We start from the raw sequence: 19,351 nt of genomic DNA, 5'->3' as shown, positions 1-19,351 counted from the left end.
TTGCAGCAGATGCTGATTTGGGTCAAGAACAGGAGGAAATATTACAAGAGGGTGGCACCGCGCCACAACACATGACGAGCATGGTGTTAGAGAGCATCTCCAACGTTTGGCAATCAGTTTGCCATTTCTGTTATTTGCCAAAAAGGTAAACATCACTCCTCCAATGGTTTTGCAAACGGGTTTGACATTTTAGTAAACTTGACATTTGAGAGGCTCTCCTTGGCATATTTGCGAGTTGGGTTGTGGCTTGGCAAACGCGTCCGCCCGATATTCCTGCGTCCATCCCGCGCGCGAGCAGGTCTCTTAGTCGTTGTTTCCTTCGTCGCTGGGAGTCCTCGCGCCAAATAGTATCCACGCCGGCAAATCTCCTAGTGTGTTGCTGTTGTCTGCCTATTGCTTGCCGTACTGCTGCAGAGAAACGTGATGGGAGAAGATGGGACAGAGAACAGAGAAATATGGTGCATCAACGATATGCATCACGAAGAAGAGGGCACAACCGGCGGCGACGTACACATACCTGCGAGCGGTGGCGCCTCCATACGCGCGAATGAGAATAGGCGCGAACCAACTCGCGCCTGCGACAGAAAGAAGCGCGAAAGGAGTTGGTCGGGTTCACTTTAGCTAATTGCCAAGTAAAAAATGCCTAACCCTTGGAGATGACTATATTTTTTCTTTTGCATTTATATTTTGGAGTTGGCAAACAACAACAAATGCCAAACCAAAATTACCAAACCATTGGAGATGCTCTTAGATTCAGCGGCGGAGCTTCACAGGAGTGTTAAGCAACTCCAACAGTTTGCTAAAAGTACTTGTCATCCTAGGATTTTTTGCCAAAACCACAAAAAACAGTCTCCAACAAGTTGGCAAAACTACTTGGCAATTTCGTGAGCTTGGCAAAATTCCCTCTTCACTTGGCAAATATGCCAAGTCCTCCATCGCTTGGCATCACGTGTATCCCAATTTGTCAACTAGTTTTGCCAACTTGTTGGAGGCTCAATTTTGTAATTTTGGCAAAAATCCTAGGATGCCAAATTCTTTTGCCAAATCCAAATAGCAAATTGTTGGAGAAGGCTTCTTTTTTCACTTGGCATTTGGTTTTGAGACTTGGCAAAACTATAGATTTGCAAGTGAGTTTTAACAAACTGTTGGAGTTGAAGGGGAGCCATCAGTGGTAAAATAGAGAGGTTAACAATATTTTAAGCAAGATTAAATTATGGGTGGGGTTCACGGAAGAACATCATCCTCCATGTGCCCACTCCTATCATATACCAGGTCCTAAAGGCAACCACCGCTCTGAAATATCAATCATCATTTTGTGGTTTCATTCGGTAGACAATATGACTGGACAAGCCCAAATTACAACATACTTTCCATTTTCCAAGCCCCAAAAAGAATGTCGATCTTAATTGTTGAGAAGTATATATATATATATATATATATATATATATATATATATATACATACATACTATTATTTATATTGTATAATAAAGTGTCAATATATAAATAATAAAACATATTTCCACAATAAACCTATTTAAAGATACAATATCATTTTCTAAAAACTTTGTTAAACACAAGAAAGTTTGACTTACTCCAAACCTAAGACGATATTCTTTTTCGGCCAAAGATAGTTCTGCAATTTTCCTAGAGGCACTTAATGTACAATGTACTTCAAATAAGTACAAGGTAATATTGAGAGAACAAGGTTTATCACTCCATATATTAGATAGACCTTGTTACGGACTGATTTATGAAGTGGTTTTCAAGAAGTAAATGAAGATCCTCTCCCTATGGGCCAGGACGCGATATTCTCACACTTTTGATTTATGGATTCAAAATCTGTTGTACCGCTATGCTCTTTCTTCTGTTTTTTTGTTTCTTAACTACTCTTTCTTAAGTGTGGACCTTGTTTTTTAATTCAATAAATCTCCTGTAGGGGCTTTTTGCGCCTCCAGTTCCATCAAAAAGTTTTAAAAAATATGGATAGCTGATACACCTTTGTTTGCCATGTGCTCCCTTCTGAACTTTGCGATGATAAGGAAATGTAAAAGATTATTAGGAAAATGTAAAAGAATATTGAGAAAATGAAGGAAAGCTTAGTTGGAAGGTTGGTTCTAGATATGTTGAGGAAGCAATGGAATAGGTACAAACTTTGGTGGGTACCTTGAACTTACTTGATGTGGAAGATTATGTTTCATGGAGATGGACCAAATACAAATTTTCTCTATTAAATCTATTTATGATTATTTGACCAACTCTGATTCATGCATGTCATTTGATCGTCACTGGAAAGCTAAGATTCCACATAGAATTAATGTTTTCATGTGGTTGATAAAGAACTCTGACAAAAGATAACATGTCAAAACGAATTGGTACTACTCCCTCGGTTCCATTGAAAGTGTTGTTATTTACTTTCAAACTTCTTGTTTGATCATTCATCTTATTCAAATTTTTTGTATAAATATTATTTATTTTGTTATTTTATCAGTAAAATACTTTAACAATGATTAATTTATATTACCATTTGTAAAATAAATAAATAAATAAATAAAATGAACGGTTAAACAAGAAAGTCAAAAATGACACTTTCAATGGGTAGGAGGAAGTAGATCACAACCCCCCCCCCCCCCCCCCCGGCACACGGCAATGTCTTCTAGTATGGTCGTATGGATGAAAAATAGCCATTTCTGTACTTGGTAGTAGGACTATGAATGTAGATTAATACTGGTTGTGGGTCAAACAGTTGAACACTTACACGGTTCAAATGAATATACTATCAAGATATATTCTATGAAACTTAATAAAACTAATTTGATATTATAGATATTGGTATATTTTTTCTATAAACTTGATTAAAGATAAAGATAGTTGACTTAGGACAAAGCTACACTAAAGTTGAAAAGGATGTCACCAGATTTTCCCTTTTATCCTAATTTTTTTTCTTTTCTTGTCGCTATAACAAAATTAAGGGCTACGATTCACTTAACATCTCTTCGTTTTTTCTTCTTATTATTATCTATAACTAAATTAAGGGCTATGATTCATTTGACATCTTATCTTTTATGAAGTAACAGTGCTATCTTTACACATAATTATCTAAGATGAGATCTGTTATACTCCCTCCATTACAAATTATGAGACATTCTAACTTTCTTGGAGAGTAAAAGCATAAGTTTGACTAAAGTTATGAAAAAATTACAAAAAATTATGACCAAAAAATTATGAGTCTTCAAAAAACTTGGAATAATTTATAATTTGGGAAGGTGGGCATAGTTAGTTTGGATCCCAAACTTTTTTCAGGTAGGCAATCCATGCACATACTACTTTTAGTTAGCAATTTAGTTTTCTAGAGGGCCTGTCTTTAGGTTTGCCTTTTCCTTCCTTTTAAATTAAGCTTCGGATGACTAATGACAGTTACAGCCATTCTAATAACTACTATTAACAGTGATAAACATTTATTCTCTCCGTTCTGAAATACAGTGCATTGTGGCTAATCTCATAAAAATAAGAGAGAGGACAATAGATGCATGTACTCCTCACTTAACTTTTAAATTTTATTGAAATCTAATACTATTTTGCATGATTAATGAGTGGAATCTGCGTTTCTTTATAGAAAATATGGTAAGCATTGAATTACTTTTATTATTTAAATAGAAAAGAGAATAAATAAAAAAAAGAAGCAACAGATCATATATTTTTATTTAAGTAAATATTTTTTGTTCTTCTAATACATTATATTTGGGAACATCTCTCAAGTACTAGAATGCACTCTATTTCAAGATGGAGGGATTATGATTTATCAAAAGCAAAACAGTGACAAGTTATGTCTAAAGCGTCACGTGCTCATACTTGTCTGACTTCTGATAACTCATAGCGCGAAGCCAGATGCAACATAAAACCAAAGCGGATTCAGCAAAGCTGCGGAAGTCCATGGAGATCCCTAAGATCGACCTCCGCGGGCTGGAGCCCGGCGGGCCAGGGTGGGAGGAAGCCCGGGCCGCGGTGACCGCGTCCATGGTGGCGCACGGCTGCGTCGTGGTCGCGCACGACGCGCTCGGCCCGGAGCTCCGGCGGGCGCTGTTCTGCCGCGCCATGCCGGAGGTCTTCGCGCTGCCGCTGGAGGCCAAGCAGCGGAACGACTCCCGCTGGGGCCCGTTCAACGGCTACATCAGTGGCGTTCCCGGCATGGCCATGGCAGAGAGCATCCGCGTCGCGGAGGCCGCCGACGCCGGCAGCGTCCGCGACTTCGCGAGCCTTCTCTGGCCGCAGCAGGGCAACCAGGAATTCTGGTAAACCACCAATATGATTCCTGCCCATTCCATATCATCTTCCAGGGTTCTCAAACGCATCTTGTTGTTTAATTTGTCACGGCAATTCGGTCCAGTGACACGATCGTCTCGTTTTGCCAAGAACATGCTGAAGGTGGAGCGGATGGTGGAGAAGATGACGCTGGAGGGCCTCGGCGTCCGGGACGAGAAGAGCGTCGGCGACCACCTCGAGTCGCTCACCCACGGCGTGCGGCTGTCGCGCTACGGCGCGCCCCTGGACAAGGAGACCGGCGTGTCCATGAAAGAGCACCGCGACGACACCATGGTCACGGGGATCGTGCAGCACGAGGTGGAAGGCCTCGAGCTGCAGGCCAAGGACGGGGGCTGGACCGCCGTCCCTCCCGAGCCCGACACAGTCACCTTCGTTGCCGGCGAGCAGTTCAGGATCGCGCGCTAATCCGGCGATCCGCTGATGGATTGGAGAAAGATGAACCCGTCATGGAATGATATCTGGCCACAAAAAAAGTATTCCTTACTGCAGCTATGGAAGAATCCAATTTTCACAACCCTTCTCAATAGCCATCGAAATTGTCTGGTTGCTAAAAAAATATAATAAAATGTAAAGAATCATTGTATGCGAATAAAGTGGCATAAACTTCCATCTGTCCGAACATGCCGTTAGGAAAGCAGCAGCACAAACATGCCACCAGAACGTTTACATTGCTGCAGCAATGTTTGATTACAAATTTACAATCATGGGACTCATTTGCATACAGGTATTACAATCATGGAACTCCCAGCGATGTTTGATTACAAAAATTAATCAGCTACTAGCTATTGCGTACACTTGACTACTTGAGTAAGATCGTAAGGGGTGACAAAAATGTATGTAGCTTAAATCTGGCCGATCCTTCCGTGGAAAAGCGGAGTTGCCCATAGATCATCATATACTCTCGGACCAAAAATGTGAATGAGGGCGCTTATCAGGAGGTTGGGATTTGCAGTGGAGATGTCAGCAGGAGCAATCTTCTTTGTGATGACAACAGGGATTTCAAAATTAGAGGACTGTTGCAAAGTCTCACTTGAGGAAAGTGCAACCCAAGAACATGAAAACATAGGCCGTCAGCGAAGTAAGGAGCTCAAGGGACCATGTAGGCGGGATGATGAAAGCTGGGATCACTGGAACAAGAAAAGAACCTAAGATCCAGCCACCGACAAATACTCCGAGCCTGGAAAAATAAACAAGTAAAAAGCTGGGGCTTGACTAATAACAACTAAGATAGTATGCAGTGGAAATGCTCCCTAACCCTGTGGTGGACGCCCTGACAAGATTCTTCATCTTCTCATTGAGGAAGTATATGCATGAGACGAGTGATAGTGCAAGCTGCAAAAGCAAACTGTCAATGGCGTGCCTCCAAAATTTGTTACAGCTGAAAACATAAATGCAGTGAGCTTCATCTTATATATGATTCCAGTTTCATAATTCTAATTCTCAAATAAAAAAGGAGAAGATCTCACGACTACTGTGAATACCAGTGATTTTTGGAGAGGCACTAGAGAAAGAGGTAGACAGTACAAAGTCATAACCTTAATGACAATCAAACTTATGAGTCTATGACCTTACATAAATATACAGTTTTGGCCCTTCAGTGAACATGTTAAAACAGCGTTTAAGTAGCTACCCAAATGAATCCAAGCATACCTGAAAGGCAGGCCCAGTCTCAGCAGAAGTTGCAATGCTCCACCCAGCAAAGAATGCAAAAAAAGCTAATCTCCTTGAAGTGATCTCTAGTGATGGCACCTCGAAGTATCCAAGCAGTGCCTTAAGCCATGATGGGGATTCTTCAACTTGCTTTTTTAGCTTGCTTTTCAGATTGATTTTGGATTTCTTACGGTGTGAGTAGCTATTCATTATTATTTTGTCATAAGCACCTTCAATGGCCTCTTCACTTTCTTCATATCCAGCGTATTGTTTTAGAAGAAAATTCCGTGCACTCCGGACCTCTTCTTGAGATGCATCATGATCAACACCAAGAAGCTTGTAGGGATCCCATGCTTGTTGCCTTGGAAATACTGGAGTGTGCTCTGCAGATGCACATAGATAGATCAACTGCAGTGGAGATACAGTAGCTAATACTGATACTAAAACAACCAACAGCACAAAAGCATAAAACTGAAGCCAGAGTTTTCCAGCTTAAAAAAATAATGATGATGAAAAAAACTACAGAAAATTAATTGTTAGCCACACAAAATTAATATTAAGGGCATGCATTAAAGGTTCATTGACCACAAGTCAGGCTAAGCTCAATATCTCCACTACAGGAGATTTGGTAGACAATAAGCTTCAATTGTAAGATTTTCACTTCACTAATCAAAGTGCAAGAACAGGTAAACATAATTCAAAATGTTTGCTCCGAATTCCGACTAAGTGAATGAAACCATTGAAGTTATTATTTCTTTTCCAGCTGGTTCAGCAATACATAGAGGAGCCTGACTGCCTGAGCTGAATAATGATTGATTAACTCAAGATTAACGAACTGTGGCCCTAGGTACTTGTGCAGAGCCTCAACAAACAAAGACAGGTTAAGTCCCAGTCTCACAATAAGAAGAGTAGGTTTTGTACCTAGATTTCATCTCGTTTGATCTTATCAGGACAATGGGTTCAGAGGGAAACAGTTCTTATCAGCTAGTAACCATTTGTCCATTTCCGAGATTCACCAAAAAAGAAAGGGCTAAGTTAGGCAAACTGCGCTGAGACAGAGGTGATTTATGGTTACCCAAGGAGGTAACATTTGTGGATGTCACAGGCCAAATTGTGTCTCAACATTTCTCTTATCTCACAGAACGATGGAGTTGACAAGAAGAGACGATTTGTAACATTTGTGGATGTCATAGGCCAAATTGTATCTCAACATTTCTCTTATCTCACAGAACGATGAGAGTTGACCAGAACAGACGATTTGCAGACTTTGTGCAGGTTTTTACAGTCAACAAAAAGGCAACATGCTCAATTGTTCACATCGATTGCCTTCGGAAAACCACTAAGCTTCTTTTAGGCTGAAAGAAGCTTATTTCGTTAGGAAACTTAGGATCATGTTCGATTGTTTATTTATTCTGAACTGATAAACTATACCATCCTTGTAATGCCTCCCGAGAGTTCAAGGTAGCAGAATAACTGCAGCTACGGCATTAAACGGATCAACGGTTTCTCCGTCCTTACCGCTGCCGTAGCTGCCGACGCCGACGGAGAGGCTCCCGGAGCACCAGGGACGTGTCAGGGGCTTGCCTCTTCTTCCCGCCAAAGCATCCTCCGCCCCAGCTCTACAAAATTCGCCAGAACCACATGAACTAATCAGCACGTGAAGGCGGAAACTAACAAACTGACTAGTCAAGAGGATGGAAATGAGCCGAGCGTACAGGTGGAGGAGGGGCCTCGTGGGGCGATGCAGCGGGCGGGCGGTGAAGGCTGCCCGGTTGAAGGCGGCGGCGGCCTGCATCTCCGCCGCCGCGACGACGCGACGTGGCGTCCTGGCGGGGTTTGGGGTGAAGGGCTGGGCGCGGTGGTGGAGGCGGAGAGACCGGGAGAGGCGTGAGGCGGAGTAATTGGGGATCGGATAGGGTGACGGACAAGGGAGAAAGATGGCCGGCGGCGTGGTAGGTGGGTCCGTGGGTGAGCGTCGTATTTTGGATGGACCGAATTAAGGCCCCCACCCACGAGAATGAGCCCAGATTCGGCCCACTAATGCAGGAATTAAAAATGGTCTACAATTCCTCTACAATTTGAATAATTTGAACATGGGCTACTATGCATACGGGCGGCCAACTTAAAAAACGAACAGATCTTCCAAATAACGTACTCCCTCATTTCAAAAAAAAAAATTAATTTCTAGAATTGTTCTAAATCAAAATTTTTAAATTTTAATCAAATTTTTAGAAAAAAATTATTAGATTTATCATAGAATATATTTTTATACGATGTGTATTTTATATTATAGATATTGTTACTCTTTTTTATAAAGTAGATTAAATTTTACGAATTTTAGAAATTGATTCCTTCATGAACAGGCGGAGTATTATTTTTCTCTGAAATAATATTCATGTGAGAGAAACTAAGAATGTGCAACGAGCACAACTTCAGTGGATTTAACAGCTCCTCATATAGCCTTCAATGGCATGTCGAGAATAAGTGGCCAACACGAGGTGTCATCCACCAACAACGGCCCAATGGCCTTGTGTCATTTAGGTGGTCAGTTTAGGATAATCTTGTAGTTGTAGGGGCATTAAGGGGCTATTTAGTAGGCCCGTCGCATAGGGGGTGTAGGCAGTGCAACGGATGAGGGCTCATAGAGCTGGGGGCCCATAAGTATACCTCTATGTAGTACAGGTACTTAGGCCATACAGTCATACGGGTGTCGGGCATACGACCCTTTGTTTGCCGTGTGTGTTTGTGTGCATACGCTAGATTTCGATCCGAACGAGGCAGAAAACAATGTGTCCTATTCTAGCATGAGCCCTGGTCACGATTCTTTCTTTCGCGATCATGGAACACGTCTTCCTTCGCGGTCGCAGTGACAGCGCGTATGTGCAACGACCGACGTTCCCTATCTTCCTCAACTGAATCATGAATCCTGTTTGTTTTGTTTGTCGTCTCCGTGAGTGTGATCCACTTATCCTTTCGGCCATCGGAACTACGGGTAAGTGTCTACTAGAGTTCATTTATCAGTTATAGTAAATTAGGAATATGGACATAGGGCTTGATTTATTTTTTAATTGTCATATTGAAACATAAGATTGTAGGGCCTTTAGTGTCTTGCTTGCACAAGCGCCCTAGAAATTATTGAGACGACACTGCTATTTAGATGCATCTATCTCTACTAAAATTGCCTAAGTCTAAGCACATGAGCATGGAAATAGCCGTATGGGCATAAAATTGTACCCACGCATGGTTATAGGTTTCTTAGCAGATAAAAAAATCTGATGGATATTTTTTTGAGGGGAATCTGATGGATATAGTATGAGTGGATGATACCAATCTGGTACAAACTCATTGTCGTCCCTAGCAAACAAAATAGGAGAGTGGAGAATTTGAACATGAACTAGGAACAACTTCATTTTTTGCACGGACCGAAATTGACAATTAGACATATAAAGTTAGGTCAATGACACAATTATCCCTCAATACATAACAAAAGTTACCTATCTAGAAAAGTCAAAATATACGCTAGTAACCGCCTCTTTCTACAGGCGGTTTAGCGAACCGCCTGCGCTGGTGGCCTGTAGACATAAATTTTTTTCACAGGCGGGTAATTGAGAACCGCATGTAGAAATACATTTCTATAGGCGGTTCAGTTATGTCAACCGTATGTAGAAATGTATAACCGCATGTAGAAATACATTTCCACACGTGGTTCTCTTAGCCAACTGCCAGTGAAAATCTTTTTCTAAAAATACAAAATCGGCTTTTAAAAATAGGGAAAAAAGGATTTTTAATCCTAGGCAAGGCCCACTAGCTAATCGCCCGCAAGTCGTGCATTATTTTGCGTAAAATCACGCGCTACACGGCCGGTGGGATTCGAACCTGAGAATCACCCTCGCGCAAGGCCTCCTCTACCACTCCACCTATCACTCAGTTGCATCTATATTAAAATTTAGTTCCCCACATACTATCCTAAACCGAGCATACATTGATTATTTGAAGTCCTAAACGGATCCCAATGCAAAAGTTGTGAACTACAAAGTTTCACATTTTTTCAAGATCTACAACCTTTATATTGTTAGTTTCTCCATCTGAGGTCATTTACAAAATTTAAATTTCAAATTTAAGAAATTCAAACGTAGTTTTAGACGACAAGATGATTTCAAATGAAAAAATTATCAACTACAAAGTTTCATAACTTTTCGAGATCTACAACTTCTATTTTGACAGTTTTTTCAAACGAAGTCATTTGAAAAGCTCAAAAATTCAAAATTAAATTATTTCTCGAGACAGTTTCTTAAGAGAACCACCTGTAAAGATTGATTTTCATTGGCGGTTTCTTAGGAGAACCGCCTGTAGAAATACAAAATTGATTTTCACAGGCGGTTAGTCAGACAAGCCGATTTCTTTCCACAGGCGTTCTTTAATTGAAATCGCCGGTAAAAATTATGTTCCACCGCCAGCGTAGTGCTTTTTTGTACTAGTGATATGGAGGAGTATTTTAAGAATTATACGAGCAGATCGGTCTTCAAAATTAGTTCCATAAAAAGCATACATTTGCTTTTGTCTATATATAAACCTATGTTAATTAGAATAAAAAGAACTACCCAAAATTATATTGTGACCATATATGATGCCTAACATTTTAGTTATTGACCGGAACGGAGGGAGCATTATATATTGGGTGAATTCTATGAAGGCAATGTGTTACGTTCCTTGTTCAATTAAGTTCGGTGAAGAGGCTCAGTGCAGGCGTCCACGTTCGAGAGCATGTGCAGAAAAGGGTGCCCGACGATGACATCTTGTGCCAAACGACTGAAGGAGCACTATTGCTTAGGTACAGTACTTGCTAATGATATTTCCATGTGGGTGGGGGTTCTCTCTAAGTTCTGTGTGCTGATAGGCATTAGCCATTAGGTAAGCTAAGCTAAGCTAAGCATGCAAGCATCCAAAAGAGCAGAACGAGTGGAGTCACGAGGCAGAGTGGTTGCAAGTTTGGAAGGTACCACGTCATCTTCGAGAGACAGGTCCAAAACGATTGCCTTTCCTTTCATTTTCCTGATTTCCTCAATGCTGAAGCCGTAACGTACCCTAACCCCTCCATCGCCAATTCACCATCAGATGGTGCATTCGTGCCGCCGAGACGGTCACTTGATGCAGGTCTTATGATATGTTGTAAGTTAAATGATCTTGGAATACTTGCTAGTCAAGGGGTTAAAAATTTGTAATCTATCACAAGTTATAGAAATTATGGATCAAGATTTCCCTGTGGGGTGCTTGATTTGGTTACGTTGTTGAGATTATTGGGTTGGTAGTGCATAAGCTATACTTCACGGAGATGAAGATCAGGATGCCTCTGAAGCGCTACCACATCGAAGTCGACACCAGTAGCAGCGACATCCCATCCTATCAGTTACTTAATCTCGTGTCAGAAATGCCCCCCCCCCCCCCCCAATAGTAGACTCGGGGTAACCACTTCTCACTTTTTCTTTCTTGTGTCTCAAACTAGAAATTAATTCAGTTGTGTTCATTTTGATGTTGAATGTAGTGTGGCCGTCTCTGTGTAGTTTCACTTGATGTTCTACAACCCCAAGCCATCCTCAAGCAGGAGTGTCTTTTGATCATGGATTTTATGTGGCCGCCCTGTGAGGTAAAAATATTGGGGTGCAGTGCCATTGTGTCATGCGAGTACAATGTCAACTTTAGTGATGGTAACCCAACGATTGGGCTCTCCATCACGATGTAATACAATTTAAATAGGTGACTGGGATGGGAAGACACAACCTGGTAAGGTCACCATCACGTTCGAGTGAGTCAGGTCATATCACGTTTTGAGTGAGTCTAGTCATATTGGTATACCGTAGTATAATATTTCTTTTGTTGGACAACGTTCATCAGATGAGCTATTTTGTTGCCCGTAAAGATTAGCATGATCCTTGACCAACTGAAAAATAACAGGAGTACGCTAACATAGGGGGCTTTTGCTCCCCTCCTTCCGTCCTTGATCATGACATACCTATCAGAATTTGACATACCTTTCATAATTGGTTTTCAAAGAAGTAATGACCATGGAATGACAAAGGTCCTACGCTAGTTTGTCCATAACATCTGCACATTATGACGTCCTAGGCTTGTATAATCATTGAACATCCAAAAATAAGAATTTTCATGTCACACATATCTAGCATACAAATAAGGTCTTGTGAAAGAGAATGAAGTGTTGTTACATTACTTGGACACTTGAATGAAGAAGCTTAATGAGTCATGGCATATTGGTAATAATACAAAAACAACTAATACGAGTGTAATAATTAATTAATAATAACAAGAAACTCCTCACAATGTGGATGCATATGCTTAGTTGCTATCTTGGTCCAAGCGTCCTTTAACTTGCTAAAGGTCCTCCACCACCTCTTCCATTGCCGAGTCTCTCCCCACATAATCATTAAGGAATTTGACCGCAAAGTCGCTAATTATTTGGAGGCACTCCATGTGCAATTGAGACTGAGCACTGCCTGCAGCCAAGATGTCCTTGTTGTAGTACATGCCTCTTGTGATGCTGCTCTCCTCATCCTTGTAGGACGTGATGAAGAAGTACACTAAACATAGGGGACTTTTGCCCCCCCCCCTTCCTGTCCCTAGTCCTGACATATCTTCCAGAATTTGGCATACCTTCCAGAATTGGTTTTTAAAGAAGTAATAATGACGCTGAATGATAAACTGCATGCTAGTTTGTCCATGTAACGGAGAACCATATTCCTTTCTTTACATATTATATTTCTCAGCTTATTGTAGGTATTCAATCACCAATATATAACCTCCCATAAAGATTTTTCCTAGGTTCAATGTCCATAATGCGGTCCAATGTCCATGCAGCAGAGCTAATCCGTACCACTTGTCACTCGATGTCATGTGATACGATATGTTACACTTGAAGATAACCAGCTGTCGGTGTTTTTCCCCCGGGGGGGTCACACCAACGAGTAAATTTGTATGCGTGCTCCCCTTTCCGGATGGTGATGCAAGAAAACACAGAGATTTATCCTGGTTCGGGCAAGAGAAGGCCCTACGTCCAGCGGGGGGAGAGAGTTTGTATTATCTTGCACCTAAGTGCTTGTACAGGGGCGAATACAAGCGTGGAATGAAATGTGCCGCTCTACTACGTGTGTGTGTGTGCTTGCGTTGTGATGTCCCCCCCTTCTATTCCTGAGTCCCTCCTTTTATAGCTCCAAGGAGAGACAAAGGGTACATGCATAGATATTAGAGTAGGGATCGATAGCCGCATGGAGCGCTGACCTACTCGAGGCTTCCGTACGTCATGGCCTCGAGCCGTCCCATCTTGATAGCTTGGTGATGATTACGCGTGCTCCTGCGTGCTGCCCTGCCAGCCGCCTTGTGCTGGTTCTGAGATCGCACGCTCGTATGGTATGGTGGCGGATCCGGCGGAGCAGCTGTGGTGTTGTCAGTCGATGCCCAACTTGCCCCCGGGACGGGACCTCGTTCGGTCGAGGGTCGGGCGCCGTGTAGTAGGCTGATATCCGGAGCGCTGACCTTGGGTGTCTCGTGGGGGTCCCGATTAGACGTTCCATCCTCGTTTCCTGCGTCCTGACGCACCCTGGGTCGTTCGGTTGGAAGGCTGCAAAAAGAACGATGGGACAGAAGCTTGCTCCCTATCACGCCTTCCGTGACCCGTGTGTTAGGTGGGAAACGTCAGACGCATTTAATGCTCCCGCCCGCGTGCGCGCGTCAGGCGGCGGACAGTGTCCTAACGCTCGACGTCTCTCGGTTCGCTCGAGCCTGCTTCCGTCTTCGACGGTAGTCGTTGCTCGAGCCCTGACCGATTCGCTCGACGCTATTTCCGTATTCGAGGCTGCGACCATCGTTGGCGACGCGTAAATAAGATTAAAGCGTCGAATTGGGAGTCCCAACCTTCATACGGGCAATCTCATAATGCGCATCGCTGAGGGTACCCCTTACCGATACCCTCGACAGTAGCCCCCGAGCCTTCATTCGAGCGCTAGCGCTCGAATGGAGGTTTTGATTTACGGTCGAATTTTTGTGGGGGCGCGCGAGCGACCCCGCGGGGTAGCCCCCGAGACCTCGGAGGAGTTTTTGACTCCTTCGAGGGTTATGTTGTCTAATTCGCAGAAATGCTTTCGACACCAGTGGTGGAAGATTCTGACTGGCTCGTTTTTGCCCGTGGGTTTCGACGTACTCTCGATAGAGCGAGCGTCTTTCATCCCAAATTGAGTTCCTAGCGGGTAGTCCAAGTGAGAACCTGTGCCCCTTTCGAGGGGGTCAGCTGTAGCCCGGAGGCGTCCTCATAAAGCAGGGTCGACGTGGTCGGGGGATTCTGGTCTCATTCGATAGAGTCCAGTGGCTCGATGCCTCCCTTCGGGGGGATACCTCTCGACTGTCTCGACCCTACCTTGAACATCACCAGCGAGTCCTCGAGGCGGGCCTCGATTTTCGACCGCTCGCTGGGGATCCCTAACTCTAGCGCTCGAGATCGGCTGTCGAACCCTTTCGGCGGGCCAGCCATCGACCTCTCGAGACTTTTGCGGTTATGTCCCTTGGCTTACGAAGGAAGGAAACGGTCGTGGCGGTTCGCATTTCTGCCCGTTGGGCGCGTCTTTTTAGGCGGATGACGTTGCGACACCATATCGGCGAGGAATTCGGAGAGTCCGGCCTGTGGGGAGAGAGAGAGAGAGCTGTCAGGCGGCGTATTTATGGGGGGAGTTACCTTACTTCTCGGATCTGTCCGTTGGCGGACAGCTGCCTATAAATATGTCGTCGCGTCACCGCCGTTCCTCTCCCTTCCGCCTTCTCGCTCTCGTTCTTTCGCTGCCTTTGCTTTCTCGTCATCTCACGCGCACACACCCCCTCGAGCCGTAGCGAACCCACCGTCCCGTTAGCCAAGATGCCTGTAAGACTCGTCGCCGCCGATGACTGGCGCCCGTCGTCGATGACGGAGCGCCGGCTGTTAGAGCTCGAGAAGGAGGGACTGCTGCGCCGCCGCACCTCGCTGTCGTCGCCAGAGTGGATCGCGCCGCCAGCGAGCCACAGGGCGCCTCAGCCACCCGAAGGCTACGTGGTGTCGTTCGCCAAGTTCCACCGCCACGGTCTGGGCGCGCCTCCAAGCCGCTTCATGCGGGCCCTCTGCTCCCATTACGGGGTGGAGCTGCAGCACTTCTCCCCGAACGCCATCACCGTGGCGGCGGTCTTCGCCGCCGTGTGTGAGGGCTTCCTAGGGATGATGCCGCACTGGGAGCTGTGGCTCCACCTCTACAGGGGCGAGCTGTTTCACGCCTCCACCGGAACCACGGGCGTGAGGAAACCCGTGCGAGCGGGTTGCCTCAATCTGGTGCAGAAGACGGGGAAGACGGACCGGCCGCGGGAGTACATCCCGGTAGGGTTGTCGACCAACCATGCCGGTTGGGACTCTCAATGGTTCTACCTGCGGAATGACGACAACCTCCTACCTCCCTACTCGGGCCGTCTGATCTTGGAGCGCCCAGCGGACTGGACGTACGGCGTCGTCCAAGCTCATCAGCCTCGGCTCGACCCTCTCCTCGACGCCCTGAAGAAGCTTCGCCAGGAAGGTTTGACCGCCGCCCTCGTCCTCTCGGCGGTCCATCATCGGAGAGTTCTTCCCCTGATGTCACGACCGCTGAGGATGGATGAGATGGGCCCTGGCGTCTCGTCTCGGGACCTCGAGGCATGTCGGATGTCCAGCGAGCCTCCGACGGACGATGAAGTCGCGGCCCGAGTCAGGGCCGCAATTGCAGGTGATTTTAAGCCGGAGCACGTCAACGGCTTCCCCATGCGACCCGACGCGGGCTCGATCGATCTGGTACGCTTTCTTCTTGCGCGCATCCTCGATTCTAGATTTCCCCCCTCCCCTCTCTTTTTTTCTAAGTCTACCTTAGTTTTGGCAGGGTCGGATTGATGTCCGGTCCTCGAGGCCTCCAGTAAAGGAGGACGAGGTCGATCGCGACAAACGACGCCAATCCGCCGAGAAGTTGAAGTCTGCCAAGGACTCCGCGAAAAAGGGGGAGAAGAAGAAGAATCTCGACCGCCAAGCATTGGAGGTGCGTCGAGCCAAATCCAGGCAGAAGGGGGAGCCTGAGGAAGAATCCCCCAACGATGACGATGACGACGACGAGAGTAGCGACGACTCCGAGGGGATGGCGTCGCGTCTCGATCGGCTCCTCGAGGGCCCCCCTCGAGATGACGTCGACGCCCCCCAGACGGAGGTGCCGGAGGAGGGTCCGAGCGGGTCTCGTCGTCCCCGGCCCGACGCTCCTTCCGCGCTCAAGGCGGGCCAGGACGCACCGCGCCCTCCCCTGGCGCCCAGGGAGAGCGGTCCGGCTAGGTCCCAGGCGTCGGGGCCGCTGACCCGCGGTCGCGCTGCGGCCTCTGAGAAAGGAGACGCCGGCCGTAGGAGCGCGAGTCCCGGCGCCCGCCAAGCGGGACCCGACGTACCTAGGCCAGTTTCTGCCCTCGAGGGGCCTAGCGCCCCGACGCGGGGTGGCTCGAGGCCCGCTGGTCGGGGTGGCGGAAGGCGAGCCGTTCTGCCCGTGGGGTAAGCCTTTTTGTTGTTGCGGTCTTTGTCCCCTCATTCTCTCTCCTTTCCTCACATGCTTACTTTTTCTCAGGCTGAAACGGGCCCTCGAGCAGGCCCAACCATCGATGGCCAAGAGGCTCAGAACGGGTGCCGCCTCCACGGAACCAGGTTCGTAGTTAATTCCTGGGTGTCGCGATATTATTACGTCGGTTATCATGACGTCTGACCCTTACCCTTTGTTTTGCAGGCCCGTCAAGCACCCAACCTTCAGCCGGCGTCGAGGCGGCGTCGCCTCGTCCCGCGCCTACTCCGCCGCCACCAACTCATGATGCGACCCCCCAGACGCGAGTGTCAGAGGGAGCCCCCGAGCCCCCTCGATTGGGGGTCGAGGGGGAACCCATCACCATCAGCGACACGTCTGATGGTAACGAAGCGTCTGGGGGCGTCCGACCCATGGAAGAAGAGGCGTCGACTCCCAACGTCGCAGGACGGACTCCCTGGCCCGCAGGCCTTCGAGCCCTCGAGACGCAAAGGAAGATGGTGGAGGAGGAGGCGCGGGAGCGCGAGGCGGCGCAGCCGTCACTAGAGCAGCAGCAGCAGCAACCCCAGCCGGAGGAGCAACTGCTGCATCAGCAGGACGAGCAGCAGCAGCTGGGGGGCCAAGAGAACGAGCCACTCGAGCCCCCGCCTCGAATTTTGGCCGGATCGGTGCCGCAGGCGTCGCAAGAGCCCGGCGATCAAGAGGGAGATTTGCCGGTGTACGGGCCTCCCACCCCAGCGTGGCTTCTCCCGGGGGCGCCCGCCGCGATCCGGGCAGAGTCGGGTCGAGCGGACGGAGTGGTGGCGCTCGCCTGCATGATGCGCACCCCCACCGACCCCGAGTCCGAGATCAAGAGGACACTCTACGGCATGGACGGGATCGCCCCAGGGTTCCTCCGGGAGCGTCGAGCGTGGGAGGACCGTTTTCCCTCTGAGGAAGACGAGATCGGATCGTCTGGGAGCAAGGACGGTACGTGGAAAACGGTGGATGACGACGGGCGGTTCCCTTGCCTCGCCGACCTGTTCCTGCGCCACGGGGGTTCTCTCGAGACCGTCGAGAACTTTCTCCGCGGCGTCAAGGTGCGGGCCGATCGGGAGATGGAGAACTGGTGTCCCGATCGGATTCGTATCCGAGCTTCCAGCGACCCGTCCGAGCCCAATATCTTCCTCGACGACAAGAAGGAGGTCGAGAAGTGGGAGCACGTCGAGGAGCTCCGCCTTTGGATGAAACATGTGGTGGGGCTCCTATCGGACGTCATCAACAACGGGCTTGGCCCAGCCTATTTTGTAAGCATTTCTCGAGCTCCAATCTTGGTGGTGCTTTTGGGTTTCTATGTTCTAATCCCCCTGACTCCTGATTCGCAGGATATGAAAGAGACCTCTCGCATCAAATCTAGCTTCATTCACGCCACGAGGGGCGGATGGGAGCAGCTTCCCCTCCTCAAGGATCAACTCCTCGAGTCGCAGGAAAAGCTGCTTAAAGCTTACAAAGATCTTATAGCACTCGAGGAGGAGAAGAAAGTGAGGGAGGCTGCTTTGGCCGAGGCCCGAGAGGTCTCGAAGAAGGCGGAGGAGGAGGCGGTGCGGCTACGAGAGCGGACTCTTACAGTCGAGGAGGACGCGTCCAGAGCCCGGGAGGAGGTCCTGTCCCACAAGAGCGTCATCGCGGATCTGGACAAGGAAAAGGGCCTTCTCCAAACCGACCTGGACTCCCTCCGCGATACCTTCCAGAAGATGAAGGTGGCGTGCGTGGAAAATGAGGTCGCCAGAGGTGCCGCCGAGGACGCGAAGAAGAAAGCCCTCGAAGACCTCGAGATAGAGCGAGCTCGATCCCGCAGTCTCTCCGACGACGTCGAGCGTCTGAAGGGAGAACTGCTGGAGAAGAGTGGAGCCGTCGCCCAGGCCGGCAGGGTGATCGAAGATCTCCGCGTCGCCAATACTGAGCTGGCGCGCTCCAACAGAGAGATCGAGCGTGCCAATACCAGATTGGTTGGCGAGAACACGGCTCTAGAGGAGAGCATCAAAGGTATGTTTCCTTTGTCGAATTTCCTTTTCGAGGTGTGCTTGAGTTTTTTCTAAACCTTCTCTGTATTGGCGTTTATAGGGCTCAAGGACGAACTCCTGGCCGCCCAAGCCGAGGCTCGCAACGCCAAGGCTCAACTCGAGGCTGAGGTCGCTTTGAACCGTCGAGTGCGGACGGCGATAAGCGATCTCTCGACCTCTTGGGAGGTCGAGCCTATGGATGAGTCGAGGGAGGACGCTCGAGGCGACGCCCTGATCGACCAGTTGTGCTACATAGGCGCGACGCTGCGAGATCGGGTGCGGGATGCCCTCCACATCGGGGTGAAGCGGGCGATGGCGGTTGTCTGCTCGGGCTTCTCCTACGACATGGAGGTGGTGTCCCATGGCTTCGTCACCGACATCTCCAAGACCGACGCGGAGAACGAGGAGAGGCTCCATGCCTTGATCGACGACGCGGAGGCTCCTGGAGAAAGGTTGGCCAAGCTCTTCGAGCCTGAGGTGCTCCCTCCTGAGGCTAGCTCGGGCGGAGGTGAGGGTGGCGAGGATCGTACCATGGACTGAGGCCTGCGAGCCTGCTCGGGGTGCCTGGGGCCCCTTGTATAAAATTTAGTTAATCCTGTTTCTAAGCGGTACAGTATTTTTGTGGTTGTTTAAATGTTTTGTTTGTCTTTCCACTCGATGTTCTTTTATTTCTTTTGCGCCTACACATGTGTTCCTTGTTCGATTTTTCGTAAAAGACAGCTTCGATCGCCTCGAG

The 19,351-nt window shown here is 47.6% G+C and overlaps 1 protein-coding gene and 1 pseudogene across 1 annotated transcript; one reads left to right on the top strand and one right to left on the bottom strand.

The window, feature by feature from the left end:
• Positions 7-4,933, top strand: LOC8070085 (annotated as a pseudogene).
• On the bottom strand, positions 4,917-7,894 carry LOC110437011 (protein CHAPERONE-LIKE PROTEIN OF POR1, chloroplastic-like). Its single transcript, XM_021464968.1, has 5 exons — positions 7,688-7,894; positions 7,491-7,591; positions 5,973-6,355; positions 5,578-5,654; positions 4,917-5,499 (listed from the first exon to the last, which is right to left on the bottom strand). Exons 1-5 carry the CDS (start codon positions 7,765-7,767, stop codon positions 5,349-5,351), a joined length of 792 nt encoding a protein of 263 aa, XP_021320643.1. The 5' UTR covers positions 7,768-7,894; the 3' UTR covers positions 4,917-5,348.

Source organism: Sorghum bicolor, chromosome 7 (genome assembly GCF_000003195.3).
Source record: "Sorghum bicolor cultivar BTx623 chromosome 7, Sorghum_bicolor_NCBIv3, whole genome shotgun sequence".
Lineage (NCBI taxonomy): Eukaryota > Viridiplantae > Streptophyta > Magnoliopsida > Poales > Poaceae > Sorghum > Sorghum bicolor.
The sequence above is the reverse complement of the archived record's forward strand: the minus strand, read 5'-3'. Positions and strand labels throughout refer to the sequence as shown.

What these genes read in the sequence shown, in the direction of transcription:
- LOC110437011 (XM_021464968.1), bottom strand. Translation starts at nt 7,767, where the DNA reads ATGCAGGCCGCCGCCGCCTTCAACCGGGCAGCCTTCACCGCCCGCCCG. An exon ending in CGTCGGCAGCTACGGCAGCG is followed by an intron (nt 6,356 to 7,490) that starts GTAAGGACGGAG and finishes GTGCATCTGCAG; the next exon opens with AGCACACTCCAGTATTTCCA. An exon ending in GTCAGGGCGTCCACCACAGG is followed by an intron (nt 5,500 to 5,577) that starts GTTAGGGAGCAT and finishes TTATTTTTCCAG; the next exon opens with GCTCGGAGTATTTGTCGGTG.